The sequence below is a fragment of the Puntigrus tetrazona genome, chromosome 12, assembly GCF_018831695.1.
Source record: "Puntigrus tetrazona isolate hp1 chromosome 12, ASM1883169v1, whole genome shotgun sequence".
Lineage (NCBI taxonomy): Eukaryota > Metazoa > Chordata > Actinopteri > Cypriniformes > Cyprinidae > Puntigrus > Puntigrus tetrazona.
Window position 1 is genome coordinate 12,248,650 of NC_056710.1, and position 18,086 is coordinate 12,266,735.

At 40.0% G+C, this 18,086-nt stretch overlaps 1 protein-coding gene across 11 annotated transcripts in view; it reads left to right on the plus strand.

Annotated features, from left to right (window-relative positions):
- cacna1g (calcium channel, voltage-dependent, T type, alpha 1G subunit) overlaps nucleotides 1-18,086 on the plus strand; it is a 186,896-nt gene that overhangs the window by 83,061 nt on the left and 85,749 nt on the right. For all 11 annotated transcript variants that reach the window (XM_043253658.1, XM_043253657.1, XM_043253663.1 and 8 more), the window contains exon 5: nucleotides 12,421-12,518. In XM_043253658.1, the coding sequence (XP_043109593.1) occupies nucleotides 12,421-12,518 (98 nt within the window). The remainder of the gene's footprint in view (nucleotides 1-12,420; nucleotides 12,519-18,086) is intronic.

The following is an 18,086-nucleotide window of genomic DNA, read 5'->3' on the forward strand; positions in this document are numbered from 1 at the left end:
TTCACCGGTTGGACAGACACAGAAACTAAACTTGCACACCTTCAACTGGTAGGAGTGAAATTGCACAGTTCACTTTGTCCTGATCTGGAGTGGAGACTAAAGACTGAGATTACCATCAATTAATTGACAATTGAGACGGAATTTCTGAATCCTCAGGTTTTTTTATCAGTTCATTGAGGCTTTTGTGAAACTTGGGTACGTCATTCAGAGAAATTATACTTTGTTTTATTTGTTCATTTTCCTAATTATAAGTCTGTGTTGTTTATTTGGTTTAAAGGGATCACTAAAATAAAATTTCATTCAAATAACTTGTTCACTTCTGCTACATTCTCTCTCTCTCTCCTCGGACGAACCAAACCTTTGCACTAACTGGTCTATCAGCAGAGTAGGTCCAAACCTTACATTACGTATCACGGGTTACAAAAAAGTGGCGAGCCAGCCAGGAGAGAGATTGGCCTGCAGCAGGGTGAAAAGGTGAAAGATCTGAGTTCTATTGAAATCATACATTGAGCAAAATATTAAAACATGGATGTCATAATCAGAGAGAAGGTAAATGTCGCAAATGCTGTAATAGCTGGAGGTTTGACATTAACTGAAACAGATCATGACCTAGAAGCATGGCTTATGAGGTTTGGTAGTATCAGCCGTAACTTTCTCATTGATGACCCAAACTCTGAATTCCATCGTCATAGCATTATAGAATTCACCTATAGCTCTGCCATGAAAACATTAAAGCCTCTACTTCCTGTAATAATAGTCAGTACGCTAAATCCAGATACTACTTTTAATGTGCGTGCCTTAAGCTCTGTCTACCCTCATGCAGCTAGTGCGCAAAAGAGTATTTGGAAGAACTGCAGATTATTGCTAATGCTAGTGGCAAGTCAATTGAAGAAGTACTCCAGGAGGAGTTAAAAAAGATGAAATCTGGTCATTCTCTCACAGAGCCCTCACCTAATTCAGACGAAAGATTTGAGGACACAGATGCAGCAGACTCTCAATTGAGTGATAGCACAGCTAACTCGTTGGACGGACAGTCTTCTCCGGACAAATCACAGAGAGTGACCACAGATCACGCAGCCCTCTGTCATCAAACAATTTCCCAATAAATGGAATTGAGTCAAAGAAATCCCAAAACCTGGCCAAGGAAAGATTTAATAGTAGAACTAGCAATCCCAAAGTTACAGTATCACCTCATACAGATCTTACTATGGACATGATTGATCCACCCAGCGTGCAAAAAGTTGTAGTTGAACACATTGTCAGAACAAATGACACTGCTGCAATACAACCTACCTCTTTCCGTCTTAAATCCTTCTCTGGGAAAGTTCCTAGACCAGTGAATGAACCAGACTTTGACACTTGGCGGGCGAATGTTCAATTTCTGCTGGATGACCCTTCTATTTCGGACTTGTCACTTAACCAGGAGAATAATTGATAGTCTGCTCCCTCCTGCAGCTGATGTTATTAAACACATGAGCCCCAGTCTTCACCATTAGCATACTTGGAACTGTTAGAATCTGTCTATGGATCTGTGGAGGATGGAGACGAGCTATTGGCAAAATTTATGACCATGCTACAGAACCCAGGAGAAAAGGCTTCCAGTTATTTACACCGACTACAGGTCATGCTGAGCACAACTGTAAGGAGAGGTGGCATTTCTGGAAGTGAGCAAAGTCGTTGTCTCATAAGACAATTTTGCCGTGGATGTTGGGATAATGGATTAATTGCTAGCCTACAGCTAGAGAAGAAAAAAACCAACCCACCTTCCTTTGCAGAGTTGGTAGTATCTATTCGCACCGAGGAAGATCGGCAAGCCTCAAAAAGAGGACAGAATGCGTAGCCATTTTGGACTAAACAAACAGAGTAACACCTCCAAACTGAGAATTGCAACACATCAAATGTCAGCATGCTCTCGTGATGCAGTTGTAGCAGCTGAAGAGGTTGATACCATTAGGGCTCAAATATCGGAACTGCATGCACAGGTTGCTGCTATTCAAACCTCAACTTACCAGAAAGGTCAGCCTGAGAGTCCGAAAAATGATGATATGAAACAGCTAAAGAAAGAACTAAGAGAACTACAAGCACAAGTAAATGCTATGAAAACATGCATTTCTGAAAAGAAAGACCAGAAGAAACCCAGAATCTAAGGAGTTAGCTGGGTTAAAGAAACAAGTGGCAGAATTAAAGGCTCACTTAACAGCTCCTGAAACCCCCCAACAGCGGACAGGGAAGACATTTGCCTCCAAAGGCTCCTCAGTGAAATTCCAGAATAGACAGACAGAGAAGGATGAAAATAACCAGCAAAGAAGGGGTTTTGTGACATCCTCCCGTCCTCGTCCTGGATATTGCTTTAGATGTGGAGAGGATGGACACCTCGCCATCAATTGTGAAAATGATCCCAATCCCTCTAAAGTATATGAAAAGAAATGCCAGTTAAGAGAAAAACAAGCCCAGTGGGATCTGAAGAACCAAACAATTACTGCTCAGTTAAACAGCAGGCAGTCTCTGTAGCAGGGCATATAGAGACTGAGATGAAACATCAGTGCCCTAAACCCAAACTGCCACAAGGGCTAATCGGAATGAAATGTACTGCCCATATCTGCATTGATGAAATTCAAGTGAACTGCCTTTTAGATACTGGTTCCCAGGTGACCACAATTCCTTTATCTTTTACAAAAGTACCTGTCTCATCACCCTTTGCAATCTCTGGAGTCTCTGCTGGAAGTGGAAGGGGCAAATGGACAGTCTGTGCCTTACCTGGGGTATGTGGACGTAGCTCTAAAGTTTCCTAAGGAGTTCTTAGGAACAGATGCTGAGGTTACCACATTGGCACTGGTGGTCCCAGATTTGATAAATGTTCCACAAGTCCTCATTGGCACAAATACCCTCGATGCACTTTACTCCAACTATGTGCAAATGAGACTGTAAGCCCCAATCCAGGTTATCATGGGTATGCTGCAGTGCTGAAGACACTGATGTGAGACATAAACAGTCATGTGCTGAAACCTTTGGATGTGTGACATTAAAAGGGACTGTCCCTGAAACTGTGTTGGCAGGGCATACTGCTGTTCTGGATGGGGTTGTTTGCCTGAAATGCCTTCCAGCAGAAAAACTTACTGTTATCAGTCATCCCACAAGGTCTCCTCTTCCAGGGGGGTTATTAGTTGCTAGTGGATTGCACACATTACCTGGGAAGCGTTTCTTCTCCTTGCCTGTGGTGGTCAAGAATGAAACTCAGTCTGATATTGTCATCCCGCCCAAGATTGTGATTTTGGAGTTACATGCTGTCCAACAGGTAATGGACAAGCCATTAGCAAGAGATGTTTCTAAAACACCAGAAAAGTCTAAAGGCCTCCAGATACCTTTTGATTTTGGAGACTCCCTTTGCCCTCTGAGTGGAAAGAACGAATATCGGCCTTGTTTAACGAATATCAGCTTAACTCTCAGACCATCCGTGACGCATACGCTCTCCCAAACCTAGAGGAAGTGTTCTCTGTATTGACCGGTTCCAAGTGGTTTTCCGTTCTGGATCTAAAGTCTGGGTATTACCAGATTGAAATGGATGAAGCGGATAAACAGAAGACTGCGTTTGTATGCCCTCTTGGTTTTGGGAGTTTAACCGCATGCCGCAGGGATTACCAACGCGCCCAGCACATTTCAGCGGCTTATGGAGCGCTGTATGGGTGACTTGAATAGAAGAGAAGTGTTGGTCTTCATAGATGATGTCATCATCTTTTCCGAAACCCTTGAAGAGCATGAGCGTCGGCTGATGCAAGTTCTGAGCCGCCTGAAAGAATTTGGTCTAAAGCTCTCACCCGAAAAGTGCAAATTCTTCAAAACGTCTGTGCGTTATTTGGGCCACATCGTTTCTGAGAAGGGTGTGGAAACTGACCCATCAAAAATAGAGGCCATCAAAACATGGCCCAGGCCCCAGAACCTTCGAGAACTGAAGTCCTTCCTGGGATTTGCAGGATACTACCGGAGATTTGTTAGAGATTTCTCCAAGATAGCTAAGCCGTTAAACCACCTTACTGCTGGCTATCCTCCGGTCCGAAAGGGTAAAAGGAAAGACAAAGATAAAGATCGCACTTATCTCGATCCCAAAGATTTGCTGGGTGACCGATGGACTACTGAGTGTCAGCAGGCGTTTGACACTCTAGTAGAAAAGTTAACTTCTGCTCCTATATTGGGGTATGCAAACCCTTGTCTGCCTTACATACTTCACACTGATGCTTGTGCCACCGGTCTTGGAGCAGCATTGTATCAAGAACAGCAGGGACACATGAGAGTCATAGCTTATGCTAGCCGTGGATTAACAAAGTGTGAGGCCAAGTACCCAGCCCACAAATTGGAATTTTTGGCTCTTAAATGGGCAATTACCACCAAATTCCATGATTACCTATATGGTGCAGACTTCACAGTGGTCACGGATAGCAATCCACTCACTTATGTCCTTACCTCGGCCAAGCTCGATGCCACTAGTTATAGATGGTTATCCAGTCTCTCAATGTACAACTTTAAGATACAGTACAGAGCAGGATCTCAAAATCAAGATGCAGATGGACTGTCTCGTCGTCCAAATGGTGAACCCTTGAATGACTGGGAATCTAAAAAAGAGCAAGAGAGAATCAAACAGTTCACTTTACATCATCTTGCAGATCTTCAAGGCCACACCAAGATCATCTTGCCAGAGGTAGTGGAGGCAATCTGTGACAAACATCAAGTCAGACAGTCCCTTGACTCTCAGCCCTTCCCGTTAACTTTAATGGAGTCCTTAAGCATGAATGCAAAAGCATTACCTCCAGAAATTGAGGAAGAAAAGGGCCATGGTCTTCCTGAGATGCCTCACCTGTCTGTAGAGGATCTGATCGGGAGGCAGCGAGCAGACCCTGAAATTAAAGAGGTAATTGGTTATTTGGAGTCAAATTGCAGACCTGCAAGTCTAAAATTCCACTCACCTGCAGTAAACCTGTGGATGAGACAATGGAACAAACTTGAGCTAAAGGATGGGTTATTATATAGGAAGAGGATGGATGGAGGAAAAGTTGTGAACCAACTGGCTTTACCTCAAGATCTTCGAGAAATGGTACTTACCAGTCTCCATGATGACATGGGTCATTTTGGCCTGGAGAGAACCCTCGATCTTCTCCGCTCCAGATTTTACTGGACAAAGATGGTTGCGGATGTTGAAGAGAAGATCAAAAGGTGCGAAAGCGCCATGCTCAGAGGGAAGACTCGTCCCCAGAAAGCCACCCCTTGGTTAACATTCAAACCCATAGGCCTTTAGAACTGGTCTGTATGGACTTCTTAACGCTGGAACCAGACAGCAGTAACACCAAGGATATTTTGGTCATCACAGACCATTTTACTAAGTATGCTGTAGCGATTCCTACCCGAAACCAAAAAGCACAAACCGTTGCTAAATGTCTATGGGATAATTTCTTTGTCCATTATGGCTTTCCTGAAAAGCTGCTCAGTGACCAAGGGCCAGACTTTGAATCTCGCACCATCCAAGAGCTGTGTAGGATGGCTGGCATCCGCAAAGTGAGGACCACCCCCTACCATCCTAGAGGGAACCGGTGGAACGTTTTAATAGAACCCTTTTGCAGATGCTAGGTACCCTGGAGAACAAGAACAAGGCTCATTGGAAAGATCATGTCAGACCCTTGGTGCATGCGTATAACTGTACTAGGAGTGATGTAACAGGGTACTCACCCTATGAGCTTATGTTCGGCAGGCAGCCCCGACTACCAGTCGATCTCGCTTTTGGACTCTCCAGTACCTCATTTCTGTCACATTCACAATATGTGAAATCCCTAAAAAATCGACTAGAGGAAAGCTACAAAGTTGCTACTCACAATGCATCAAAAGTAGCCGATCAGAATAAAAGACGTTTTGACAAGAATGTAAATGCCTCTGCACTTGAACGGGGTGATCTGGTCCTGGTGCGAAATGTGAAACTGAGAGGGAAACACAAGCTGTCCGACAAATGGGAATCCGAGATTTATGTGGTACTCAGTAAAGCAGGTGACATGCCAGTGTATACAGTGTGCCCTGATGGAAAAGATGGACCAGTCCGCACCTTACATCGTGACTTGCTGCTGCCTTGTGGGTTTCTTGGTGTGAGTGAAATTGAAGAGTCAAATCCTCTACAGGTGCGTCGTAAGCCTAGAACCAGGTCCCACTCTGTAAATGAAGCCGTCCAACAGGAGCCTTTCATGAGCAGTCAGTCAGAATCAGAGGATGAGCCTGTTCATACAAACCATTCAAGGTTCCAATTGGATTTCAGCACAAAGACCATCTCACCTTTTCCAGGAAGTTTACTGAATTCAGGAACCTTACCTGAATCTAAGTCAGTGGAGTCATCTCCAGCTGTGGTAAATCCTGCACAAGAGAACCTGAATGACACTGATGAACAACCTCTGGTTCCAGTGGACCCTTTAGTAGAAATCTTACCTGATGTAAGCTTGGGAGAAGGGAAAGAGACCCATTACCAAACAAACAATGGAGAGGAAAGTCATCTACCCATGGAGAATTCTACCAGAAATCATATTGGAGTAGATTCTACAGTGCCTGAAGACAAAGTTAGTGTGGAGACCTGCCGAAATCAAAGCTGTAACGACAGTAAAATCCCAGAGCTAGTAAAACCTTTAAATGAGAATGTACTGGAGTCTTCAGGTCTGTCGGATAGCCTGAGTGAGGAAGTCCAACCCCATGACCAGACACCACCTGTCCAAGGTGGTTCAAGTAGCCAACAATCTATGGATGATGACCTTGAAGGCATGGGCCCAAGACGTTCTAAAAGGCAGTGTAGGCCCCCAAAAAATTTGAGTACCCTAAGCTGGGAAATCCGTTAACCATGGTTGTGCAGTCCCTATTGCAAGGGTTGAGTTCAGCACTTACTACCTCCTTGGAAGAATCCACGTCAGTTGACCATTCCTTGAATATGCCTGTTACTTTTCCCTCACTGGTGACAAGTCAACCTCAAGCATGGCCGAGGACGTGCCTAGAGTTAGGGGGGGGAAGTGTAACCCAGATTACTAATGCATAAACAAGTGCATACTAGTACATTAACTCAGCAATAATATTAATTAAATAATAGTTGTTGTTTTTTTAAAAACAAGAACCAAACATAAACATGACTGTGGAAAAATATATAAAATATCAAAGTTATAATTGTGACCAATAGCGCATTCTTTCACTTCGCAATGAGGTCGGTGGGTGAATGACGTCATAGGGGTCCGCGATCGCGCAATTTTTAGAGAGCAGAGGATTCGCTATCGCCTTTTCCTCGTGAGCCTCTCATGTGAGCAGATGTGAGATGCAGTTTCGGAAGATTCAAGGCACCGAAATGAGAGAGATTAAGATCAGAGAAGCTGAAGGCAATTGAGAGTGACGTCTGAAACAGGGTTCATCTGCAATTGTCCTGGTGTACATGTATATTAGTTCCTTGGCCAGGTTTTTTTCCCTTTGTTCTGCTCTTGTTCCATGTGAGTTCCTTTCCTGGATGAATCGGCTGAAGTGAGAACTATTCTTGAACTGTCTCAACTCTCCATATAACTGCGGTGTGGAGTTGGACTGGCGAGCCTCCTTTAAGCTTAATCTTTGAAACCTTTGCGTGAATTTCACGGTTGGACAGACACAGAAACTAAACTTGCACACCTTCAACTGGTAGGAGTGAAATTGCACAGTTCACTTTGTCCTGATCTGGAGTGGAGACTAAAGACTGAGATTACCATCAATTAATTGACAATTGAGACGGAATTTCTGAATCCTCAGGTTTTTTATCAGTTCATTGAGGCTTTTGTGAAACTTGGGTACGTCATTCAGAGAAATTATACTTTGTTTTATTTGTTCATTTTCCTAATTATAAGTCTGTGTTGTTTATTTGGTTTAAAGGGATCACTAAAATAAAATTTCATTCAAATAACTTGTTCACTTCTGCTACATTTCTCTCTCTCTCCTCGGACGAACCAAACCTTTGCACTAACTGGTCTATCAGCAGAGTAGGTCCAAACCTTACATTACGTATCACGGGTTACAGAAGGACGGAAAATTATTTGCTTTTACTAACTCTTCTGTGAGTTGGTGAAATAATAGCTTTGAAATAAGCAAGAGTACACCAAACAATCATTTACTCACTCCTGTTCATTAAAGTGCCACTATTATAGATTTTTGAAAATTGCCTTTCATGCAGTGAACACAGTTCATGAAAACATCCAGCAAAATGTACAACTTTATACCCATGTATGAAGTTATTGTGTTTCAAAAGATAAAGTAGACTGAATCATTGAAACAAGTTGTTTTTAAAAGGAGTCCCAAGCCATATAATGTTGACGTCAAAATTAAACATTAGCATATTCACCTGCCCACTTTTTGGTCTTTTCACGGTGGTCGTAATGAAGATGCGTAATGAAGATGCAAATTTATTCTTTGTCACTAGGTGCCGCTTTCGGAGCTCACAAATACTCAAGAAATAAAGTAAAAATAAATACATATTGTATGAAAATTACACTGTTTTTTGACCTCACGTGCACATCAACCTGATGTTTTTGACTCTCAAAACCAAAAAATGAATATTTCATAACCCATAATAGGGGTACTTTAAGTTTCCATGACTGTCATGCTTCATTATTGCTCATACAGTTTTTTTGACACTTGAATGTAACCATATACCATTGCACACTCTTCAATTACAGGTTCCTTACTGGCCTTAATGGTTTTTAAAAATTGTTCACTGGAAGGTTTTAAGCGTGTATGGGTCAGTAGACTTTGTTAGCTTTCTTTTGTTTTCCATGCAAGAAAGCAAGTCATACAGTTTTAAAACAACCTCAGGGTGAGTAAATAATGACAGAATATTTGGTGAGCTATCCCTTTAGGTTATCATTTGGTTTGCTAACTTTAATGAAATATATTCAGACTGCTTCACTCACACTTGATGTGGAAAAATAATTTTATTCTAACAAATTTCCCTGTTGTCATTTGCTGTTTCAATTCTTAATCAAACCCCTGTCCTAATGGAGGAGAGGAGAATCCAAATGTCCACCTCTGCTTTTGATTTAATGATGTACTTCGGCTGTTTCTAGACCCACTGCTGATACACATTATGTTCAGACCCAGACCTTGTCAATAGGACAAGACAAGGACAAAGCATTACAAACAAAGGTTATCAACCGTTTCCTGAAAGAAAAAGCCAGTTACAGGTCCCTTTCATTCATTTATTTTCGACCCATCAGAGAAACTCTTTTTTATCTGAGGCACACAGAGCAAATCTGGTTTCCTCTTCATCCACTCGAGTCATGTATCTGCATTAGCTTCCATTATGATTATTATTCTGTAAAGCGACCACAGGGCCCCAGAATGGGTCAGTGTTGACATAGTATACTGTATATAGTCTCAAGGGGAAAGACAGAGAAGAAAGAACAAAAAATGGCTTTATTCCTCATTAAAGAGTAGTGCTCTCAGACATTCTTTCTCTTTAATTTGAAAGGCTCTTGCTTGGCTTAGGTGTTGAGGTATTGTTTTGAAGAACACTTATTTTAGAAACAAAAAAGAACTTGTCTTCTCGCTGTTCTGAATTCGAGGCTAGGGCCAGATTATCCTGTTCCGACCATAGTAAATCAATCTGTCCCATCCCATAAAAACAGAAGAGCACCCCTGACGGCAATTGTCTCTGAGAGCTTGTTGAGAGAGAAATAAATAGAAAAGTACAAGACAGAAATATACAACTGAGGAGAAATATTGTTTGAATCTCTCTGTTGGTCTCTGTTTGTGAGCTGAGACAACTAGACAGGCCCCATAAAATGAAAATGTACGTTTTGTAGCTTTTAATCCACACCTGTTAGATCTGAGGCAATTTGTACGCAAGAGTTCTCCTCAAGATTTGGGAAGATAGCTTTTAGCAAATGTAGCTACAATTTCTGTGTATGCTACCTTTGAAACGTTGAAACTTGTACTAATAATATATATATATATATATATATATATATAAGATTATAATTAGAATATATTTTAAAATGAATATTCAGCATTCATTACTCTGGTCTTAAGTTTGATGTAATCATTCAGAAATGATTCTAATATGCTGATTTACTGATTAAAACATTATTCATTTATTTTCACAGTTTTGCTGCTTAATACTTTTGTTTTATTTCACTTTTATATTTTAATTTGTATTGTACATTGTCATTTTTTTTTATCAATTTGTGTAATGTAATAATTTCTGTTAAAAAATGTTTTACGCCCAACATTTGAAAAATAGTTCCCCAAATTCTGCTTATGTTCCCTGATTAGCGAAACTACATATAATGTTCCACCCATATTAAAATCTTAATATCTTTTCTAACAATAAGTACATTAGTTTAGTGGACAAAACTTGTGTTATTAGCCTAACAGTCTTGTATGCTAAACTGTACTAGTCTCCCTTACAAATCATACAAGTGTATTTGTAGTTGGTCTAAAACAAGATACCATGAATAAGACAAAGAATTTAATTCCTGTGGACAGACTGAGAGGGAAATTGAGGACAGAGTATGTGTGCGTGTGTTGTTTGGGGTATCTTCCTTCTCTATCTTAATGGAGAGCTGATTGTTCGGAAGTGAACCTCCTCTGAAACTCGCCTCATTAACCTGCCAGGTGGTGGAAGACACCAAGCTCTGATTGAACTGCAGCCAGGACGGCTGCTTTGAAGACCACAAGGGACCAGAGAGAGAGAAAGGAAAGCATAAAGCATCTGAAATACCGCATGTACTCTGTTGCAACCTTCGTAAACCAACAAATCTTGCATTGATCATACAGAGCAACCCTGGTTCATAACGTATGAAATGGACTATGTCCCAAAAGAGCTGGTATTTCTAATGCTGCAGGAATTTAAATGTCTTTCAGTCCTCTCAATAGTGTGTTGTGGAGCTGTTCAAACAAGACACAACAGCACGCTCTCTCTTTCTCTCTCTCTCTCGGAGATCGATTTGAGCGGATTTCTTATGGATGTGGAAGGCCACAGTTGTTTTGAATCCGAGACCCTTGGCTCGCTCATGCTTTTCCTATTATAGTGACCTCGCAACTGGCATTGCATACGCAGCGTGGAGCTGTTGTTGATTGTGCGACCGTGTTTTCAAGAAACGGACAGATTCTGGGAAGGTGTGTCATCCTTCAAACACAAACAGATAACAGAAGTGAGGTCTAGGTGCTGGCTGGGTATTACACTTCACTTTTTGTTTATGTGCTTGCGAGCAGCCATGTTAATGATTCATACGTGTGTACGGTAGAAGTAAGAGGCTGTTGACGATATCACATTTACACATGTCCTCCTTGTTTAGACGCATCCTACGTCCCTGGGGACATTTTTGCGGAGTGTCCTCACGCATGTCCCGTCTCTCTCCTTCTTTACAGGCATTTTGTCCTTAGAGTGGAGTGGCTTGCTCTCCTTTCTCCATATCCACTTCCTGTGTTCCCCTTTTGATATTTTTGTGTTTTCTTCATTCCCATTCCTTCAAATTTTAGTCTTAGTCACCACTGTTATTATTTTTGCAGTCCAGTCGCCAGCTGGTTTCCATCAAGCCCAATCAGTGCCTTCAAAGCTGTTCTGCACATTTCAGGAGCAACAAAGTCAGAACACATTTCCTCACTGCCCCGCTTGGCTAATGGGGCTCGCACTGTTTGCACGTCACCGACTTCACTCGATCCATATTTGAAAGAATGGAGAAACACCCCAGATCACGCAGCTGTAATCTAAGCAGGCTATGTCTGTGAGAACCCTCATTAACGTGCATGTTCTTATCGACATCAGCTTCGCGTATTAACTTGGTACGTACTGTAATTCTGCGTTTTTAAGTTGTTGTATGGCCAGAAACGGTTATTGGGTTTGCAATTACACGGTTGCAAGCTCACAGGCACATAGAGACACACACTTTGTTTATTTTCTACAAAAACATGCAATTCTTTCATGTGCCTCGCTCCGAAGTTCACATGTGCGAAGCAGCTGTGGATGTGTTTGTTTGCGAAAGCTCTACATTAACCTTCCTTCCACCTCTCTTTGACCTAATTGAAAACGATTCAGTGTAATTGTTTGATGAATCCTGATAACTTTCGATTGATCTACAGTATGGCGTTGGCAGTTCGGCACAAAACACGCCACTAATGTGTCTGGGCTGTCAGTGTTTATTTGAAAATATTGCTGGCCTTTTACACTTTGCTGCCATAGTAAGTGATACATATGGAGGACATTCATCCGTTTAAAAATCACATCAGTTTTTGCTTTCAGGTGATGTAAAAAATTCAGATAAAATCCAAAACGGGGATTAATTAACAGATACATTGCAAATGGGGAGAATTCGTCTTCATTAGTATGTGCATACATTCAAAAATCTTAATCTTGCTTTATCGAAAGTTGAAACTCTTTTTATTTGTTTGTGTTTACAGGATGCTGGAATACTCTCTCAACCTGCAGAATGTTAGTTTCTCTGCGGTCCGAACGGTCAGAGTACTTCGACCTCTTCGGGCTATCAACCGAGTGCCCAGTGAGTACAACACCAGCAACTATCATTTGTTAACATCAGTTAACTGCATTTGTTCACATGCAATAACAGTTTAAAGTTAGTTAGTCTTGATCCATTTAAATTCCAGCTAAAGCTGTCAAACAATTAATCACATCCAAAGTAAAGTTTGTTAGATAACATACAATATATGTGAGTGTACTGTGAAGATTTATTATTTATATATAAATTCGCACACGTGCATATTATATATTTAAAAGTATATATTTAAAAAATAAATTTATATTATGTGTACACACAGAAACTATTATTTCAGATGCGAATAATTGTTTGACAGCAATAATTCAACGTACTACTGCATTATTAAAATCAAAAGTTAAAATTGTTATGATTATTTTAAGTTTACCTATGTGCCGTAACATATTTATGAAAATAATATTGTGTCAGCTAAAGAATTAAGTAATGTTAATTGAATGCAATCTTATTGTAAAGTGTCACAGACATTCACAGAGTTTTTTTAAACAAATTGGTTAATTAAACGATTCACAAATCGGTTAAAGAAATAGTTCAATGAGTCACTCAGAGGCAGTCATTTGTTTTGTTGCTAAATGTATCAATGTTTTTGAATGATTCGCTAAATGAATGGTTCAGTAATTAATCCAGTAATTAAGGCAGTCATTTGTTTATGTAGCTTGCAGAAGTATTCGATAGTCTGTCTGGAATGTGTAAGAACATGAATACTAATACTCAATAATAAAGCAGTGTGTAAAGGATTATATTCAGGATTATATTAAGATCCTAATGCTTGTGTTCTTTATTAGTTAGTAAGAATTATGGAATATTACGTAAACCCCAAATAATCACACGTTTTGTTTCTTTAACAGCGATTGAATGTTACATTTTCTGCCAGTTTCTCTTAGAAAAGAGGAACTCAGAACTTAATTAAATGTATTAATTCCCTGCATTCAATCATTTATCAAGTTTATTAAATTCAGAATGTCCAGTGCTGAATTACATTATTTAAGCACTGTGGTCAATTAATGCAATTTAATCAACATTTAAATGAGAAATGTAGCCTGGGCTTCTGTCATATAACAGAAGAGTTCATGCCATTTTAGGGACTTTAGATTTATAGATCATTTTCCTCTTCATTGCTTTTTACGGCTTCTCTCTTTTCTCACACACACACACATACAAACACACACATGCGCAAAGAAAGAATAATAGAGACTGGCTTTCCCTCTCTCTCTCACACATACACACACGTTTTCTAAGGCAGGGTGATGATATTTCATTGGCCACATCTTTATATACCGGATGTTTTAATCACCCTCCGTGCCAAGGAGATGCCCGAGGTTCCCCGCCGGCTCTTATTTCACAAGGAGCAGTGTCTGGCCAATTCTGCTTGATGTCCCTATTTGTGTAGAGCAGTAAAATGTATATTGAACAATGGTAGCATTTAGCTGGATTGTTTTGACTAGCCCGGCTAAGGTTTTGGAAAGGGTAATTTGTGTGGGGTCCTGTTCAGTTCTCACCCCTCTGGATATGGTTCAGTATGTCTATCAGTCCAACAGACAAACTGCACCCATTTTTCATCAAAGGAGCAAGCCGTGTTATTCACTGTAGGCCCCCGGGGTCACAAATGGCATCCAGGTGTCTTCCTTCTAGTTCAGTTAGGAGACAAGAGTGCATCCATTTCTGTCATGATTAATAACTAATACCTGTGCCAATCTAAGACAGGGGGTGAAGTGGTAGCAGACAGCCTAATTCATTATTCAGGACCTACCCAGACTACTTAAAGGCCTAATGTTCGCATTAATTTGCAAATTATTTTTTCTGTGGCTCGCCTGCTGCGGACCGTCACTGGAAAAAATGGGTGATAGAGATTTTTGTTGATCCAATGTGTCATTTCTCACTTTTTTTCAGCACCAATCAAAACAAAAAATAGAGAGAAACATAATAGGAGTTAAATCATCAATCATTAAGCTGTCAAGCTGTCATAAATAAAAATATAAAATAAAGCATGTCATAAAGATTTTGTAGTTTTTTTTTTGACAGTTAAGTACTAGATAAATTGGTATTGGTGATCTTTTCCACTCTACAAGGCAAATTCTGCAATTATAGTTTAAAAGTTTTTTTTGTATTTTGTTTTTATTTCTATTTTTTTCTCAAATGTAATTAGACTGCAGCATATTTTTACGAATTATGTACATTATTTATTTTAGAAATAATATATGAAAATAGGTGCTTAACTTTTATGGAATATTGTACAAGATATGTTAATAATAATAGTAATAATAATAATAATAAATTACTATTTTATGTTGTAGTCTAACAGCATACTGATTATTCAGCGTGTAAAATGTTTTTTCTGAAGGGGAAAAAAAACTGTTGATAAAAACTCCATAAAACAGTTTTGAAAGTTGTGTGTTGCCAAGAATGATATGATCTAGTATCTTTATACAGTGTTTGGCATTGCAAGGTCTGTAAGTCTATACCTCAGACTTTTCACCCGTGTTAAATTAAATATGGCGTCTACCTTGTCTAAGGCCTGTGGTTGAGTTTGTACTTTCCAGAGTCATGTCAGTCTCACTCTGTTTCACATCACCTTCTTCTATGTCCTCTATATTTCCCTGCCCTTTGTCACTCTGTTCTCTATCTTTGAGGCGTTGTCTTAATCAACATCACACTCTGTTGTTCTCCACACCCATGGCTTGATTGATGAAGAGACGGGGCAAAACTGTCAGTAGATGACAAACATGTTCCCTCACAAATCAAAATATTCAACACTGCTGTGGTATACAGCTGGCTCACTCTACCTCATATTCGGTGTGCAGGTGTGAAAAGCGATCTCTTAAAAGGTTTGTAATATGTAGACAGACTACTATTTGTGCCCTTTCACTCCCCCAGAAGGTGGATTAGTCTGTCAGAAAGTCTGGAGCTCTTTTACACTTCATCTTCTGGATTAGAATTCACCATGATTCCACACTCGAGGGCGGTTGGAGGTTAATTGGAAATCCGCCTGGCTGCCCACTTGTGTATTCTATTATTATTTGGGCCGAGGAACAACATCACGTCGAGTGTCCGCCAGCAGCGACGTTGCGGTCATCATTTTCAGAAGGCCAGCAGTAATTGGAGTGGTGGACACCTAGATTGGTGAGAGGAAAGAGGGCGCTATTGGAAAGAAAGAGATACAGACACAGGAAGAGAGGAACTGATAACTTTGTTCACCACATGAGTGACTTTTTACGAATTATGAAGAAATGCCAATGTGTGCCAATGTGACAAAGAAAATAAAGAGTGAAAAAGACTCATTTAAATAAGTATAGTCTTCAAGTCTTGAAGAAGGTGTAAATTAAATTAAATTGATATTTAAAATAAATGAATTATATAAATTAAATATTAAAAAAAAAAAGTCGCTGAAATCTGAGCTGGAGAAGGGGCAGCTTTTCCCTGGTGAAAATGCGAAATTCAGGTCACTGCCTTGCGTTTTACCCATATCTGAAAGAAGCCCATGCTGTGACACCCAACATAATGACCCAACAGGCATAACCCAGTGGTTGGGTTAAAAAAATAACCCACACTTACAGTGTAGTGATCTAATAAATTTGGCCACCACTGTATAAACATACATGAAATCTGTGTAGTAGATCTATACAGGTGGAGCTGGGGAAGATGGAGGGTTTTTGAAGCGAGCTGAAGCACTGGCCAAGTATCTGAATATTGAGCAGCAAGCTCATTGGCTGCTTATGTGAAAAGAAACCAATCAGCTGTTCTATGTGAAAGACGCTATAATTATATCAGATTGGGTTAGACTTATTGTCCTGTGCCATCTAGAGTTTCATGACAGAGCATTGTATTTATCTTTTCAACATCAGAGCATATATTTCTCCAGCGCCCTTTAATGAGCTTTGAACAATGCTGAAATGAAATCAGTGGGTTGAGTGTTGTCCTTTTACAACCTTATTGGATTAATATCGAGAAGATTAAGCTTCTCATCTTTTTCGTTAAGTATTGTGCCAAGTATCAACACCCTTGTGTTAAGACTGCTACAGCAGTACAACACTGGAATAGACTCCTGTGTTTATGTGGTTTTCATGTCCCCTCAAGCTGTTTTAATTAAACCTACAGAGAAGCTGCTCTTTTATTATCTGTGGAAGCTTATGAGAAATAAATAGAAAGCACGGTTATGATCTCTTTCTCCCCTGTGCTTTGTTATTGAGCTTGTTTGGTGCATGTGGAGGACTCCAAAGGGCAGAGGATCCCAGGGGTCTTCTTCATAACACAGGGGCCCGAGCACATTGTGTGGCCTGGGAGACTCTCTTTTCAACAGAATAGGGCAGCTATGGCAGGATATTTACAGTCTGCCCTTGGGGAATACGCTCTCCTAAATAATCTTTTCAGGAGGAGTTTATAAATGAGTTGAGCCACCTGCGTAGAGTCAGACCTTTGCATTAGTGAATCGCTATAGACTGACATAGCTAGGTCAGATAAGGAAACGGGGAAAAAAAGGGAAAAACGAAAGTCGTTTTCTGGGATGCTTGCAAGATTTAATTTGTCTGTCAGTATAAGTAGCAATAAGAGAAATTAGGACTGGCATCTATGGTAGGTGTGTGAAAAGGACTTTAGATGGTTAAATAATAGTATAAAAAATTTTATTTTTAATTTGCAGAAAGAAAGGAATATAGCAGTAAAATAATTTAAATTAAAACATATTTTGAGTAAATTATGATACGGTTTTCATTTTTGGAGCACTATCCAGTTAAGACTTTAACTTTATTAAATATAGCCTTTCTGTATTTTTCTGTAAGTAGTCTTTAAATGACACTTTTAGTGCAAATGTTCTATTGCAATATTACATTTAACATTTGTAAATGCTTTGCTAATAAATATGCTTTGCATTTTACATTTTGCATTTAAAATTGAACTGTTTCAGAATTAATTTGTTTGTTTGTTTGTTTGTTTGTTTTCTGTTTATTTTCAAGTCAACAAATAATATATTTTTTTTCCTTAAGTTTTATACACATATAGGAAAAGCTCAAGTCATAAAGTGAGTTGACAAGTGACATTCACAGAGAACATGGACTAAAGTTAGCTCAGCCTCCTGTATTGTATTGTGAGGAAACTCTCATGGCCCGGCATTCCATTTGTCAGGCTTCTTAAGGGACCCAAATTCCAGAAGGTGATTTTCTCCAGGAAATACACCTGGCTCCCTGTGGGGAATTACCTTTCAGTTTCTAAGGGACACGGATCTGTGCCACTGTCACTGATTCAATGCTTGTTAAGCCCTGACTTGGCAAGCTTAGCTGAATTGCTGTGCTAGGGTGAACTCCACAGTCATTTGGAGTCACTAATGACCGAAGTTAGGAAGTGATTTTCTGTGCAGAAATCTCAGAGCAGTGGATTATCCACAAGAAACGCACCCGTAATTGGAAGAAACACTCTGAATTTCAGAGACCCCGATTGCACTCACCATTTCCTAATTACAAGTAAATAGATACAGGCTGATAAACACTCACAAAACGACACAGCGTTTCCTAAATTCCTAGACATAAAAAAAATATATTTCGAGGCCATGTTGCCATCAGGGCG